Source organism: Oryza brachyantha, chromosome 1, assembly GCF_000231095.2.
Source record: "Oryza brachyantha chromosome 1, ObraRS2, whole genome shotgun sequence".
NCBI classification, from domain to species: domain Eukaryota; kingdom Viridiplantae; phylum Streptophyta; class Magnoliopsida; order Poales; family Poaceae; genus Oryza; species Oryza brachyantha.
Genome location: NC_023163.2, coordinates 17,546,728 through 17,562,629, shown reverse-complemented (window position 1 = coordinate 17,562,629; position 15,902 = coordinate 17,546,728). Strand labels below are relative to the sequence as shown.

The window sequence follows — 15,902 nt, the reverse complement described above, 5'->3', positions numbered from 1 at the left end:
TGGCCTCTTGTTAATTCATTCCAGGTTGATACAGTTCAGTATCAGTATTGGAGGAGAGAGGTAGTTAGTTCTCCACACGCTTGGGTTACACACGAAATATAATTTAGAACGAGTAACTCGCAAATCAGTACATGATTAATTATTAGCAAGAATAACACGATGGACTATACGGGTGTGATAATAAAAAAAGTGATAACTATAATTTTATTTGCTACTAAACAATATATGTCACGATATGCTAGAATTATTTATAATATACTACAATCATCAAATTTATAACAAATGTCGCGCACTTATTTATAACGTACTATAATCATCATCAGATTTATAACAAGCGTAACAAAAGTGACCATGTGTTTCACATAACTCCACCTTTGCTAAATAAATGTAACAAAAGTAACAAATATAATAATTTCATACTAACGCTACGGTATCAAAATATGATTGCTACTATATCGATTGTTAAATTTATTTTCATATAAAAATGCGATCAATTTTAAAATCAATCCACACTATGTATCAAATATAATTAACCAAAGTGAAAATAGTATGATATATATATTTATATATAGATATAACCATAATTTTTTCATATTACGAATAAAATACATCCAAATAAAAAAAAATATAATGTTATAACATTAATTAATATGTTGTTGGTATAAAGAAAAACAAAACATAAGCATTAAGTAACACCATGATGCACTTAAGGATATCTTGCGGTATGCTAGCAGGTTAATCGAAGAATGTCTCCTTAGTTCGTAAACATCTTATACATACATTTACTTATAAATTAGAATATCATGCACTGTTATAAATAATCAATGGAATATTATGTAGTATAAAATAAATTATGTAATATACATACACATATTATCTATAATATATATATATATATACATGTTTAGTTTAACACAGTTGTATTTTGTAATACTTCCTCTGATTTTTTTTAAACATCGTTGAACTTTGGATCTAAATGTAGGCCTAAAAATTGACGACATCAAATAAATAAATTGGGGCAAGCATAAATTAAATTATGAAATATATGTAAACATGTTATGTAAAATACGTATATATGATCAGATTGATAAATAGGAAATAGCAGGTGCTGTTTTTGACAACAGAGACATTTGTAATACTCCTAGCAGGTTTTTTGGACACCAATGAACTTTGGATCTATCTTTAACCATTCATTTTTTTCAAAGTTTTTTAACAAATATATAATAGTATATAAGTCATTCTGGAAGTTCAATAAATCAAAGTCATGAAAATTATATATATATATATATATATATATATATATATATATATATCAACACAAATGGTCAAACATAGACCAAAAAATCAATTACGTCAAACAAAAAAATAGAACTGGTATATATTACATTATGTAATATGTATATACATATTATCTAATATGTGTGTGTATATATATATTCTTTTAAATTGATAAATAGGTAATAGTGGGAGCTTTTTTTTACATGGTGATATTTACGATACTCTCTCAGTTTTTTTTTTGACACCATTGAACTTTCAACATGATTGCTTGTCTTTTTCATATTTTTTGCAAATATATAGTATTATAGGTCATCCTAAAAGTCCGTTGAGTAATAAATCAATTGTTTTGACACATGTGCGATGTAATTAGGTAATTACTGTAGCTTTGTTTTGACGCATAGGATGTAAAAGTTTAGTAGAAATAATAAATATTTAATATATTTAAACATGAATGGTCAAACATAGACTGAATGGTGTCAAATAAAACTGAATCGGGTATAAATTAAATTATGAAATAAATAAATATTAATAAATAGGTAATAACAAGAGCTTTTTTTGACATGGTGGTACTTTTAATATTTTTTTCTGGCTTTTTATGACACCATTAAATTTTGGTTCATGCATTGGATTTGCTGTAGAGATAATAGATGGAATGTGCACTTGATTTGGGGAGCATGTAAAGTGAAGGACGAAAGTGGACCGCCCAATTTAACTTATATGATTAGAGCCGTTAGATTTGTCTAATGAGTAAAACAAGTTTACGTTCGAATAGAGATAGATGAAAGCACACCCCTTTTTTTTCATATTTTCCTTTCGGATGATTTTACACCGAAGCCGTGATAAATCTTTATTACCACGAGACCTTCCCATGCATGACACAAAATGTATCAACATTTAGTCACTGACACCCTGTCCCCACCACCGTTGAGAATTTCTTAATCCTTCCCCTCTCTAATGCGCAGTTTTTACCATTCCCCCTTCTAACAAGTAACAAGTTATTAATTCCATTTATACCACGCAGGCACACACGTATGTGTGTGTATATATATACACATGTATACGTCCACTGCCAGTACACACGTACACTATATATACACACACGTACAATATATATAGTACAACATGCGAAGAAATCGTGACCGTCCAACGGACGAATGGACGGCAGGGTCAATGGGTCAGTCTTTCGCTGTGTTTCGATTCATAACGGCAATTTGCTAAAATCTGACGTTAATAGATGGGCACGTCAGTCGGTGGAGGCATGGCTCGGCGTCGGCCATCTCGACGCCGATGCCGGGGCGGCCAACCTTGTACTTGTACCGTCTGACGGCGACGAGTTAGACAACAAGGTTGGCGAGGCATAGGGCGGCGAGCAGTCAGCAGAACCTGTCGAGGTGGCCCCTGTTGAGGTTGTCGGTGATCCAGGCGCGGCGGTCGCCAGTGAGCTTGTGGACGGCGGCGATGAGCGCCGAGCTGAGGAAGAAACCCAACGAGAGCATGCTCAGGAAGAGGCCACTGCTCATGGTCTTCATCCCCTTAGGGCACTCGTGGACGAAGAAGTCGAGATGGCTGATGTAGGTGAAGGCCTTGTGTGATTTAGGCCAGGTAGGCGAGAGACGAGAGGAAATATATCAATGTAAAAAACAAACGTGTGATTTGATACAGATGATTTTAGCCATTGGATTTGTCCAATTTATTTAAATAAGTAAATCAAGTTTATTTATTTTAGGACAGAGATAGATGACTCATCACTCATGGGAAATATCTGACGGACAGAATCATCTGCATCCAATGAACGACTCAGGACGCGTTCGTTCCCTCTTTAGTTAACTTATCTCCTCGTTTTCCATGCGCACGTTTTCCGAACTGCTAAACGCTGTATTTTTTGCAAAATTTTCTATAGGAATTTTTCTAGAAAATCATATTAATCTATTTTATATTTTTTAATAATTATTAATTAATTAATTATGTAATAATCTATTACTATGTTTTTCGTGCAGCAGTAAGTTGACTTGCCCCCACCGAAACGAACACAGCTCCTTCCGCCGAGAGAATTGCTATTTTGGCCACAAAATCAAACGACTTCATTAAAATGGCCTCAGAATCGTTGGGTTCTTTAAAATGACCTCGTATCCGGTGGCACTACTTTTAAATGGCCACCTATCAAATTAATGACCAAATTGCCCCTGAAAATTTCTTTTGGCCATGCTTCTCCTCGCCTCTCTCTCATGCTGTCAGACATGGCCGGCGGCAAGTGTCACTGCCGGCCGGCAACCTCCTCACCGGACGCCCATGCCGCCCAGCTGCCTGACGCCCCGACGACACCCCGTCGCTGGACGCCCGTGCCGCCGGATGCCGCCCGACGCCCACGAGCTCCCGAGCGCCGACACCCACGACGCCGCCCCGCCTCCCAACGCCGACATCGTGCCGCCCAACGCCGACGTCACCGGACGCCCGCGCCACCGCACGAGCTCCCGAGCGCCGACGCCCACGACGTCGCCCCGCCGCCTAACGCCGACGCCGTCAGATGCCCGCGCCGCCGGATGCCGCCTGACGCCCACGAGGCCACGAGCTCCCGAGCGCCGACACCCACGACGCCGCCCCGCCTCCCAACGCCGACGTCGCGCCGCCCAACGCTGTCGTCGCTGGACGCTCGCGCCGCCGCACAAGCTCCCGAGCGCCGACGCCCACGACGCCACCCGTCGCCCGATGCCGACGCCGTCGGACGCCCGCGCGGCCGGATGCCGCCCAACGCCCAACGCTCACGAGCTGCCGAGCGCCGACGCCCACGCCGCCCAGCGCCCGACGCCCCCAACGCCGCCCTGCCGCCCGACGCCGATGGGGACAACGCAGACTCCGGGCTTCGCCTGTCCTTGTCGGCGGCCACGCCCACGGTGGCTCAACGGTGGAGTGGCGTCGGCGGCGAGCAGCGTGGCCATCGAGCGACAGGGCGTCGTCGCTCGGGAGCTCACCGTCCGGCGAGGTGGTTGCCGGCCGGTGACGAGGAGGAGGCAGAGGCAAGAGAGAGCGAGGAGAAGACGACGGGAGAAAAAATTTAGGGGCAAATCGGTCTAATAATTTGGTCGATGACTATTTAAAAGTAGTGTCACCACCGGTACAAGGTCATTTTAGAGAAGCCACGGTTATGAGGCCCATTTTAACGAAGCCGTTCGGATTTGGCGGCCAAAATAGCAATTTTCTCCCTTCCGCCTGCAATCTTCTCAGCCCAACATCCCCACATCTATTCCCGCACGCACCTCCTCCATCTCCATCTCCGCCTCCGTCACCGCCTACGCCGCCTACGTCGCCAGCCATCCCAGCCTCGGCTGTCGCCTCCTTCGGCCGCCTCCTCTCCCGACGCCGCCTCGGCCCCCTCCAGTCGTCCCCGCCTCCGTCGGCTGCCTCCTCTCCCGGACGCCGCCTACGCCACCCCGCCTCGGTCGCCGCCAACCAGCCGCCCCCACCTCGCCCGCCTCCTCCTCTCCCGGACGCCGCCTACGCCGCCGCCTCGGCCCCCGCCAGTCGTCCCCGCCTCCGTCGCCTCCTCGGTCGCCCACGCCGGACGCCGCCGCCTCGGCCGTCTCCTTCGCCCACGCCGAAGCCGCCGTCTTGGCCTCCGCCAGCCGTCCCCGCGTCGGCCGCCGCTTCCGTCGCCCACGCCCTACACCGCCTCGGCCGCCGCCAGCCGTCCCCGCCTCCGTCGCGCACGCCGGCCGCCGCCTCCGTCGCCCACGCCAGAAGCCGCCTACGCCGCCGGCCACAGGTCAGAATCGGACGCTGGTTAACTGAACAACTCTTCGATTCAGTACTCAATACAACACTGGCATGTGATCCCATTTCTCTCGCTATTAACTTCTATATTACTTCAGTCAGGCCATTGAATTTGTTAACATATTTCTTTTGAATTCGATATTTCAAACTTGGGTATTGCAGCCATTTGGAGGCAGAAATATCTCTTTCTCGCCAAAACCTTTGGCCTCAATTTTAAAACGAAATCTTATTATGCTGCTCGAATTAGAACTGCATTTTGCTATTACGCTGACTGGTTCAGATTAGTTTTCAGGGAAACATTATGTGTTATGGCTTGTCGATATGCTTGGATGTTGTTGCATTCCATTTTTTAATGTGTTAAATTTTGCCAAGGAGTTGCAAAATTCCATCACCCAAGTGTAAAAAGTAAAATACAACGACAAAATCTGTCATGAAGTCCTTTTAATCCTTTGTTGCCCTCTTATCTGTTTGTTTAGAAAAGTAATCTCCCTCGATTCTATTTGTTTGATAACAAATACTCAGAGCAGTTCCTTCCGGTGGTCTAATTTGTTGCCCTCTTATCTGTTTGTTTAGAAAAGTAATTTCCCTCGGTTCTATTGTTTGATAACAATTATTCAGAGCATTTAAACGACTTAATTTGTCTCCGTTTAATCTTATTTACTGAAAGGTTTCTATTTACTCGGTAATCTCCCTCTTCCAAGTTTATATTTATCTGATGATTTTGGTTTTTGTCATACACACAACGTCAAATATTCATAAGCCTTCTTATCTGACGTAGTACGTGTATGTTGCTAGAATTTGTTTGTAACTGTTGTAATTATGCCATGTTACTTATTGTAGAGGTATAATTACTATAGAGTAGATAAATGAGGGACCGGCTTTATCTTGTGAGATTTATTGATTAACCAGTGGGTATATTGAGTACCATAAGTTAAGATTTCTGTTGAGTTATTAGGCTGCTTCTTGATGCAACATGTCTTAAGTTATCTGTTCTGACATTAAAAGAATTGGAAATTATGGTGGGGAAAAACTCTGTTGCATTACGGATAGGTTTCAGCGACAACTTCCACACAGCTCAATTACTTGCCTTCTTTATTATTTAACAGTACTCTTCTTTCAGTTTCAGTAAAAGTCTTGATTGAACACCGTTGTGATGACAGTAACAATCTCATCTTTTCGCTTATGCTTATGTTTATAAGCTAAAATTTGATAAAACTTATATTTCGAGTTATTTTTGACAGTTTTTCATCGTGGTTTATTTTTCAACCTTTACTTTTACATTGCTAAGAACATTTATATAAAAATTTATACTCATAAATCATTTTTAATCATTAAAATTCATTTTGTTTATGATTAAAATAAGCAAACGATGAGCCTAGATTATACCCTCCTTAGTATTATGGACTTATCAAAGATAGTTTTGTAAGTGGGTTTTCACTCTTTGAAATATTATGTTTTCCTTCCATCTGAAAGATGATGTCGCCCTCTTGATAAAACAAAAAAAAAATCTCTTTGCACATTTGATCTGTATATATTTTATACTTTACTTGATTGCATTGGTGGTATAAATTAGTTAGAATCAACTCATTATGACCACAAAAACAATTGTACGATGTAATGTTACGATTTGACCGATTATGATTTGAGGCTAATTTTGTTATTTGAAAGTCAAGATCTTAAAAGCTTAACACAATCGGGCTAATTTTGTTATTGGCAGCCGCCTCAGCAGTTGGTACATCGCAAAAGTGGCTCATTCAGTTCTTTTCCTTGATTTAATGCCTTTTCTGTTCACACCCCTGGGTTCTGTAGGTCCTCCAATGATAAGTGCTGGTGGGCTGGCTCCCTACAAACATGCAATTTTCTCTACTAGGACGTACCCAGCTAACTGACCTCGAAAGATCAACAAGATAGCAGCAGTACTATTCTTTATTAATTAACTAATTTTCTAATCCTTCATGCCCAGAATTTAGGGTTAGTAGGTAGAGTGTGTAGTGTTTAGTTAAAAATGAGGATTCTGTACTACTTGTATGTGCACCAGTTTTACTGTTTTTTGTTTACTGGATGTTCATATTTGGCTTTCTTATAAGCTGGATCAATATGATCAATCTTTGGTCTAAAAATAAATAAGTTCACCATCTTGTTTAAACCGAACTTATGTAGTATAAAAAGTGACATCCCCAAATTGAGCACACCCAAATCAAATAAACAGCATTAGACAACTAGATGCAAAGAAAGTAGAACAAAAGCGACTAAAAGTCTGAAACAGTATGGCATTTTAAACTTGAGAATCGCTGCAAAGCAGGGTGCATTGTAAAGAGCAAAGGAGCTAGCCGGCATGTATGTTTCAATACAGATTAGTGATCAGATTAAACTTGTTTTATCTCCTATCTGTGATCTCTTTTCAACATTTTTTGCATCTAAGGCATAGATAGGTTCCTTTAAATTTCTTAGTTAAATTTAGGAAAAAGTACGAATTACCCCCCTGAAGTATCGTGGTCGGCCGAATTACCCCCCTAAACCCGAAAACCAGACATTCTTTACTCTAAACTTTCAACACCGGGCAAATTACCCCCCTCGACACAATCCAAAACGGTTTTGTCCTACGTGACGTACACGTGGCGATCTAGTCAGCATTTTCTTTTTTACCGGTGAGGCCCACATGTCATAGCCTTCCTCCCCCTCTCTCCCCCTCTCTCCCTCTCTCTCGGAGAAACAGGACGAGGCGTCGGCGGTCGGCGAGCACGGTGGGCAGTCTAGCGAGGGCGAAGGCTGTGCGGGCAGTGAGCGGGAGGGCGAGGGCGTGCGGACGGCGTGCGGGCGGTGGGCGGGATGGTGAGGCCGCGCTGGGGTGGCGGGCCGACGTGCACGGGGGCGGCGTGCGGGTGGCCGGCATCGCGCGGGGGTGGCGGGCCAACGGGCGCAGTGTGCGGACGGCGCGGGTGCGGCGCCGCGTGGGGACGGAGGGCAGATGGCCGGCGTCGCACTGGGGCAGGCCGACAGGCGTGGGGACGACGCCGTGCTGGGGCGGGCTAATGGGCGCGGGGACGGCGTGCGGACGGGCACGCGCGCGGGGGTGGCAGGCCGACGGGGGCGGTGTGCGGATGGCCCGGGGGCGGCGCGGCGCGAGGATGGCGTGCGGATGGCCGGCGCCGCGCGGGGGTGTGCTGACGGGGACGGCGCGGCACGGAGGCGGCGTGCGGACGGCTCGGGGGCAGCGCGTGGGGATGAAACCCACCGTCGCCACCGTCTTCGCCGTCTTCCGCGCGTCGCGCCGCCGCCTCCGCTATTTGCCGCCGCGCTGTCGCCGCCCGCCTCCCTCGCCTCTGCCTGTGCTCCAGCCAAAAGAAAGGGAGAGAGGAAGGCTATGACAGGTGGGCCCCACCGTTTTAAAAAAAAAGAAAATGCTGACTAGATTGTCATGTGTACGCCACGTTGATCAAAACCGCTTTGAATTGTGTCGAGGGGGGTAATTTGCCCGGTGTTGAAAGTTTAGAGTAAAGGATGTCTGGTTTTCGGGTTTAGGGGGGTAATTCGGCTGACCGCGATACTTCAGGGGGGTAATTCGTACTTTTTCCTTAAATTTAATTTTTGTTTGAATTTGGATAAATTCTTGATGAATTTAATTAGAACTTTAATTAGAACTCTAATACCACGGATTTGGTTAACAATTAGAATTCTAATTAGAATATATGGTGCCTTTTGCTTTCATGGCCGCACAGGTTTTGCTTCATGCTCACTAGGCAGTTTGAAGAGTTTGATATTGTGTCGCTTGATCAGACCACCTCTCAGTTACATAATTTTTGCCATTGCTATATATGTTTTGTCTAATTTGACCACCTTTGTAGGAATTGTGAATGCTTTTGCCGTTTGAACTTAAGTTCTGTGGTTTGTTTGATCTTTGGTTTATCTAATCTCTGGTTTATCTGATCTAAGTCTGAGGTTAATTTGGTAGTTTTTGTAGTGACAATTTGCATGTTCAGACTCGGTGGAGCAGCAAAACAAGCTGTTCTCAAGTAAACATTAGGCAGCTATTGTGTCATATTCTACTCATTATTGTCATTTGTCTCATACTTCAAAAGAAAAATCTTTGCAATTTAAGAGGAGAGATCTGACTTCTAAAGAACCAATGTTTTTTCATTGCATTGATTTTTTTTTTGTTTCTCTGTGTTTATTAACAGAGTAGGTGCTGAGTGATCCGGTTCAGCATGCAGTGAATAATGAAATCCCGAAGTACGAAACAACAACGATTAACCTTTTTTTAATGATATTGCACTGAAGGATAAGTATTGTTTGATGAGTTTATACTGATAAATTTTCTATGAGTAAAGCTATAGAAGATCCAAAGTGTTCTCCAACATATTTAGAATCAAGGAAGACAGTGGGAGGTCAAGAGCTGACTCCCAATTAGGCTGTGGAAAGCTAATAAGGAGGCCTAGATAATTGGTGATGCTTTGAGCCCCACCCTGCATAATTTTACTTGATTAGGGTCTGTCCACCAGTACTATAGGTCATTAGATTGATAAAATATTCAGAACACATTAATGTATGTGTTATTTATGTTTCTTATATTTCTGTGCAGTCCGATCAACTGTATTCACTGAATTTCTGCTGCACAACTTTATTTCCTTGAGAATGAGATGTGCAGAATAGAGAGCATGAATGTAAGAAAGTCTTCCTTCAGATATTTGGATGTACTCTATGTTTTTGTGGTCATATAAATCTTTCATGATTGCTAACTGGTGGTCCTTGTATGTATTGCAGGGTATACACGCGCAGCTAAATATATCCAAGGTGCAGTCCCTAACATATGTTTGTTTCTAATTCATCGGCCATTAGTGAACCAAGTTGAACTTCCTATTTTTTAGGAAAGTTTGTAGGTTCTAATTCCATAATAGACAAGGCTTTATTCACAATGTTTTAGGAAATTAACTCATGAAGTAGCTCCTACATGTTTGGTTATTTACCCATATTATTAATGATTTTAATCTATTATCAGTCTGTTGTATGCAGGTTGGAGCGTGCTTGGTTAGCCAATAGGGGATAATCCTAGGTGAGGTTAAAACTCAAGAATACCTTGTTCAGGGTTGAAATTTATGCCCTATTTTGCACCTTAATAGGCCTGCTGTTTCATTATAAAACACAAGGATACTCACTATAACCATTGGATAGCACACATGTATTTATATGCTATCTCTGGAACTAAAATTTCATTAATCTTAAGCATTATGGGGCCATATCAATTTTAATGTACCTTTTTCACTCTTAGGAGGTAAACTGAACCACGTTATTAATTTCTTTTCTTACAGATAAGATGACTACGTGATTGTTGTTTTTTCAATTTGACCACAGGATTGACATATCCAGTTGTGGGCTATTATGTGTACTGAGATAATGCCGTGTGATTGATTTCAGTTTCCATATATTAATATTATAACTTCCATATGTTACTGGCTAGATACACAATTGATATCCCTACCCAGTTGTGGCATTAATAGGATGGCATTATAACCTTGGGATGGATTATAATTCATTGTATGGTACCAACTTCCTATTTTTTTAAGGAAAGTTTGTAGGCTTTTAATTCTTGGGCTCTTAATTCATCTGCCAAATCTTCTTTAATATTATATGTCAAATCTTTCAATGAGCTTGCAAATTACCATTACTGAGCTGTATAATAACTTGTGGTACAGGCAAATTACCATTAATGAGCTGTATAATATCAATATCATACTCTCTTTTGTAAGATATAAGCGTTCTTCGGATTTAAATTTTATATCACAATATAAATATTTATACACTAATTCTTATGATTTCAATTATTCAAATGATGGTAGTCAATCAGATGCATGCGAAAGAAATTTGATCAATTCAAAATTCAAGAATTAACCATTGAAATGATTAAAATAATAATAAATTTAACGATTGATATAGTTGACACCGTAGCATTAGCACGTACACATTACTAGTCCAAAAGAAAAGGAGGAAATTTGAGGGACTTGTGGGTTTATATTCACATGGGCCAAATTGCAGAGCGCAAAATCTTAAGTTTTGGGCTTCTTTTCCACAGATTTCCAGCCATCTTATCACCCGAGCGGAGCACGAGTAAACGGAAGAGCGAGAAGATAGCGAGCAAACGGAAGAGCGAGAAGATAGCCGGCGGCGATGGCGACGGCGGCTGCAGCGTACGGCTGCTCGGCGGCGCTCCCGTTCGGGGCCAGCATCTCCTGCCGCCGCAAGCCCCCTTCCCGTGTCCCGCTCGCTTCCTTCTCCTCCAGCAAGCGCGGGGCGCTGGCTCCCGGGTGCACGTCGCTGCCCATTGCTGTCTGCTTCCCTCTCGTGTTCGGGCTCGGTGTTTTTCTGAGCTTGTGTGCTCTCTCCCCTCGCAGGTTGAGGTTTTCGTGTCGCCGTAGGACACGTGCTGTCTCTGCGTGCTCCGGGGATGCTGATTCGGACGCGGCGGCTGCGCCAGCGGTAACTTTCTCTCACCCCTGCTTCTGATCTGTTCCAATAGCAAGGGATGAACTGCTTTTTGTGTGTGTTTTATTCCTTCTTTTTGTTGCCGTGGAATGGATTCGTTGGGCTTACTCTTGCTTCGGTGATGCATCACCTTCTAGATTTTAGGAGTACACTTCTTGAGTACACTTCTTAGAAGTAGGAAATGGAATCTTGTCTGGGGTTGGGAAGAACAAAGTTGCTCCGTTAGAGTCTGATGGGATGTAATTCCTAATGGAATCATAGATGAGTTAGCAGAACAGAGAAATACAGAGCTCTTGGCCTCTTGGGAATTCATTCCAGGTTGATACAGTTCAGTATTGGAGGAGCAGAGCCTGTTAGTTCTCGACAGGTTTGGGTTACACATGAAAACAGTGGTAGGTGATTCTGAAGAGCGAGCTGGTGGAATGTTCATGAATCTTACTGCTGAAAGAATTGAATCATTCATTGAAAGATTTGGTGGCTTAGACCTGGTGTCGGAGGCAGCCCATGCAACAACCTAGCAGGCATGACAGCAACAAACACCACCGTGATGGCTTGGAGGGCGAGCACTCTGCAAGTTTCTATCACCACTTCAGAATTATTGATGCGAATTATAGTAGTTAGTTGTGGTAGACTGGTAGCAGTTGTAATACAAACTCTGACAATGGACTTCATTACCCAAACAGCAGCAATATGAATGTCTGCTTAAATTATAGCAGGTTGTTAGGATGTCGAATATGCAAATAGATAAACATTATAAGCGGAAATAACATCCTGCATGTATATTGACATACAAGAGTGAAGAGACATCGTCACATTCCACTGCAAATACACTGCTTGAATTATGGACGATGTTCAACCTGGTCCTATGTAGACTATGAAACTAATTTTTAACTTTGAGCTTCGAATACACTGTGTTGTGTCAGCATTTTTATTTTACTTGTTGAATGCACAATCATGTTTTTTCGTTCACAGATATATGCTAACAGTCAAAAGGGTAAGTTTACTTTAAACTTGTGTTTTAGGGCATTTTAGAGACTGGCTTGTGCAGATGACCTTCAAAAACAATATGTTGCATATGTCTTTGATGCTTCTGGAGCTTAGTGGCATGAAAATACGGAAAACAATAACTTGATCTTTTTTTCCTGAAATATCCTGTATAGTCATAGACTGCGACGCTTCATTGCATGAAAACATGCTTCTCGTTGATTGATTAATAGGTTTTCAAAATCTGAAACTAAATAACTCAGGTTTAGTCTTCAATAATATTTTTGTGCGATTTACCATTTCAATGTCATGCAAGCATCTTTCTTCAGATAGTTGGAATTCGGGCATTCTTACTAATCACTACGTTGGGATGGCGCTAATGGCATCATTTTGTTTGAAGTTACAGGAAGGCACTTTTGATCTGAATCTTCCAAGGAGAAGTTTACTTGTTCAATTTACATGCAATGCTTGTGGAGAAAGGACCAAGCGTTTGATAAATAGAGTTGCCTATGAAAGAGGAACAGTATTTCTCCAGGTAAGTTGTTTTGTCTATTTACTTATTTGTGGTGATTCACTTAGTTAAAATTTTATTTATACAATGCTCAAGTGCTTGCTTTTCTTAAATATGAAAAAAAAAACATGGATATGCCCATTCTGTCCAGGCATGTACTGTAAATTTGTGTTCTGATATTACACTGGATGTGCAGTGTGGAGGGTGCCAAGTGTACCACAAATTTGTTGATAATCTTGGTCTAGTTGTTGAGTATGATCTACGAGAAGACAATGGGGTGAACACCGATACTGAAGCTTGATCTGTTATGGGAAGGCATTTTGCTATCCAAATTGTCTTCTAAAATTCATAGTTTTTGTAGTTTTTGCAACAGTGATCATTTGCACATTGTAGCCTGCTTAGATTAAATAATATTTGTACTTTGAAACTGCTGCATATGAAACCTCACTATGTATTTTGTGATAATAGAAACGGTATCACAAGCTCACCTCCCTAGAGTCCATTATTATTCCAAAAATGATCTTCTGCTAGTAGTCAAAAAATACATCTGGCAGAATTTTGTGCACTAATTATATGCTATGCACACTGTTTAAGCATCATACTTTGCTTGCATCTTTCGGTTCTTGATTTTCTGGGACATCAATTTTCTTCATCATCCCTTTCTCTGTTTCTTCCGCCTTCACCACCTGCTCCACATTTTCAGCTTTGGCCCCCTTGCCAACATCTTTCTTACTCTTGAGGAACTGAATAAGGCCTTCAAGTGCAAAATCAGTGTCGTCATTTCTCATGAGCACCTCAGCTACCTCTGCTGGTGTCACCTGGACCTCCTTGATCAACTCTTCTATCTCTGGGTATGTGGCATGGCTATCAATGGAGTGGTAGTTAGAGGCCAGAATTCTAAATGACTCTGGGCAGCAGTAACCCATATGGACATGCATGTCCATCCTTCCAGGACGCAGAAGCGCAGGATCAAGCCTCTCTTTGTAGTTTGTCGTGAAGACGATTATTCTCTCCTCCCCACTCGTTGACCAAAGCCCGTCGACGAAGTTGAGTAGCCCAGACAGTGTTACCTGTTCAACATGTTACACAGATACACAGAATAATTGGTAAGAAAGCCAAGAAACCAATAAATGTAAGTGGCTAATAGTTCCAAGTGATAACCTTGTCCTCCGAAGGATTGGATTTGGAACTCTCTTGACCTTCCTCCCGTTGTTGTAGCTCTACAGTGCAGTCAATGTCTTCTATGACTAGGATTGATCTGTTCGTCATCCCGATGAGCAATCGTCGAAGGGTTGAGTTCCAGTTGACCTCAGTCAGCTCAAGATCATATACATCGAACTTGAGGTAATTGGCCATGGCTGCGATCAAGCTGGACTTGCCAGTCCCAGGTGGGCCGTACAGAAGGTAACCCCGTTTCCATGCCTTGCCAATCTTCTTGTAGTACTCCTTCCGCTTGATAAACCTCTCGAGGTCGTCCATGACCGACTGCTTCAGCTTGTGATCCATGGCGAGCGTGCTGAAGGTGGAGGGGTGGTGGAGGTCGATGGCGAACCACGACTCACCCTCGTTCATGTAGATCTTGAGCGTCCTGTCCTGATCCTTGATCTTCTTTGCAGTGGCCAGGATGTGGGGGAGGTAAGAGTTGAGGGCCTTGTCCTTGTGCTTCTTGTGGAAGCTCATCTCGAAGGACCGGACCTCGAGCCGGTAGTTGCCGTTGCCGCCGCGGCCGTTGCCGTTGCCGGCGCCGGCGCCGGCGTTGTCGCGGCAGACGAGGCGCCATCGGAACTCGGAGCCCTCGTGGGCGTCGGACATCTCCTCGCCTTCCTCCATGCTGAACATCATGCTCTTGGCCTCGTCGACGCGGCTGACCCGGAGGCGCGGCATGTCGGTGTTGATCCTCGTGGCCAGATACGTCCTGACGGCGTCGTACAGCTGGTTGCTGGTCCACCCCTCCGTCTCCTCGATGACCACCGTGTGCTGCGACGACATGCGCGACCGCAGGTACCCGACGCCGGAGAAGAGCAGGTCCCGCACCTCGTACGGCACCAGCTCGTTCACGACGCCGCGCACCAGCATCGCCGACGCCGCCAGCGACGCCGCCGTCGTGACGGCCCTCTTGTACGACTCGATGGCCTTGTCGTACGACGCCATGGCTGGCCTCCTCCCTGTCCCTGGTACGTCGCCTTAATTCCTTCCCGGCGAAGTGTTGGGTGGAGAGTTTTAAGTGGCCGTGCTGCTGCTGCCGCCGGTAATGCTGGTCGGTGTTGAATGACTGGGCCGTTTAGCTGGCTGCCGGTTTTATAGACCACGCCAGTTGGTTCGCGTCAAAGTGGTTGTGTGTCCCTTGATGACTGATTAGTCAGTCAGTCAGGCTTAGTAATAAAAATAATATTGGGGGGTTGGGCAGATTAGTGCGTTGTCCAAAAAGGAGGCCGTGTCCAGTACCAAGGGGGTGTTTATTTTTAGGTGCTAAACTTTAGCCCCTAGTCATATTGGATGTTTGGATACTTATTATAAATAGTAAACGTAGTATATAAATAAAACTCATGCATAATCTTAGACTAATTTGCGAGACGAATCTAATTAGCCTAATTAATCCATGATTAGCCTATGTGATGCTACAGTAAACATTTGCTAATTATGAATTAATTAGGCTCAAAATATGGATTAGCTCTCATTTATGAAATTAGTTTTTTGATTGGTCTATATTTAATATTTTAAATTAGCATCCAAACATCCAATATGACATGGGGCTAAAAAGTTTAACCCAGCCCCTAAGAAAATGGCGTCGCATGGCTGCCTCCTCCGTGAGGTTTTTGATTCCTGAGGTGGCGGTACAAAACAAACACCGGAAATGGCCCCTAGCCTGCCCAGTTGGGGTATT

General features: G+C 43.4%; 1 protein-coding gene and 1 non-coding gene across 3 annotated transcripts; one reads left to right on the top strand and one right to left on the bottom strand.

Moving 5' to 3' along the window:
- Nucleotides 1–4,988: 4,988 nt before the first annotated feature.
- On the top strand, nt 4,989–11,206 carry LOC102703626. 2 transcript variants are annotated; one of them, XR_005811622.1, is made up of 7 exons: nt 4,989–5,038; nt 9,225–9,276; nt 9,375–9,489; nt 9,626–9,707; nt 9,808–9,837; nt 10,057–10,096; nt 11,114–11,206. It is a non-coding gene; the product is annotated as an uncharacterized LOC102703626 (transcript). The 2 variants fall into 2 exon arrangements; XR_005811623.1 differs by having other exon boundaries at nt 9,375–9,532.
- A 1,842-nt stretch (nt 11,207–13,048) lies between these two features.
- On the bottom strand, nt 13,049–15,267 carry LOC102703346 (AAA-ATPase At3g50940-like). Its single transcript, XM_006644282.3, has 2 exons — nt 14,180–15,267; nt 13,049–14,088 (listed from the first exon to the last, which is right to left on the bottom strand). The coding sequence occupies exons 1-2, from the start codon at nt 15,167–15,169 to the stop codon at nt 13,615–13,617; spliced, it is 1,464 nt and encodes a 487-aa protein (XP_006644345.1). The 5' UTR covers nt 15,170–15,267; the 3' UTR covers nt 13,049–13,614.
- Between the last annotated feature and the right edge of the window lie 635 nt (nt 15,268–15,902).

Bases quoted from the DNA above. Each gene is read 5' to 3' on its own strand.
- LOC102703346 (XM_006644282.3), bottom strand. From the start codon at position 15,169: ATGGCGTCGTACGACAAGGCCATCGAGTCGTACAAGAGGGCCGTCACG. The intron at 14,089-14,179 runs GTTATCACTTGG...CATGTTGAACAG, and splicing joins CCAATCCTTCGGAGGACAAG to GTAACACTGTCTGGGCTACT.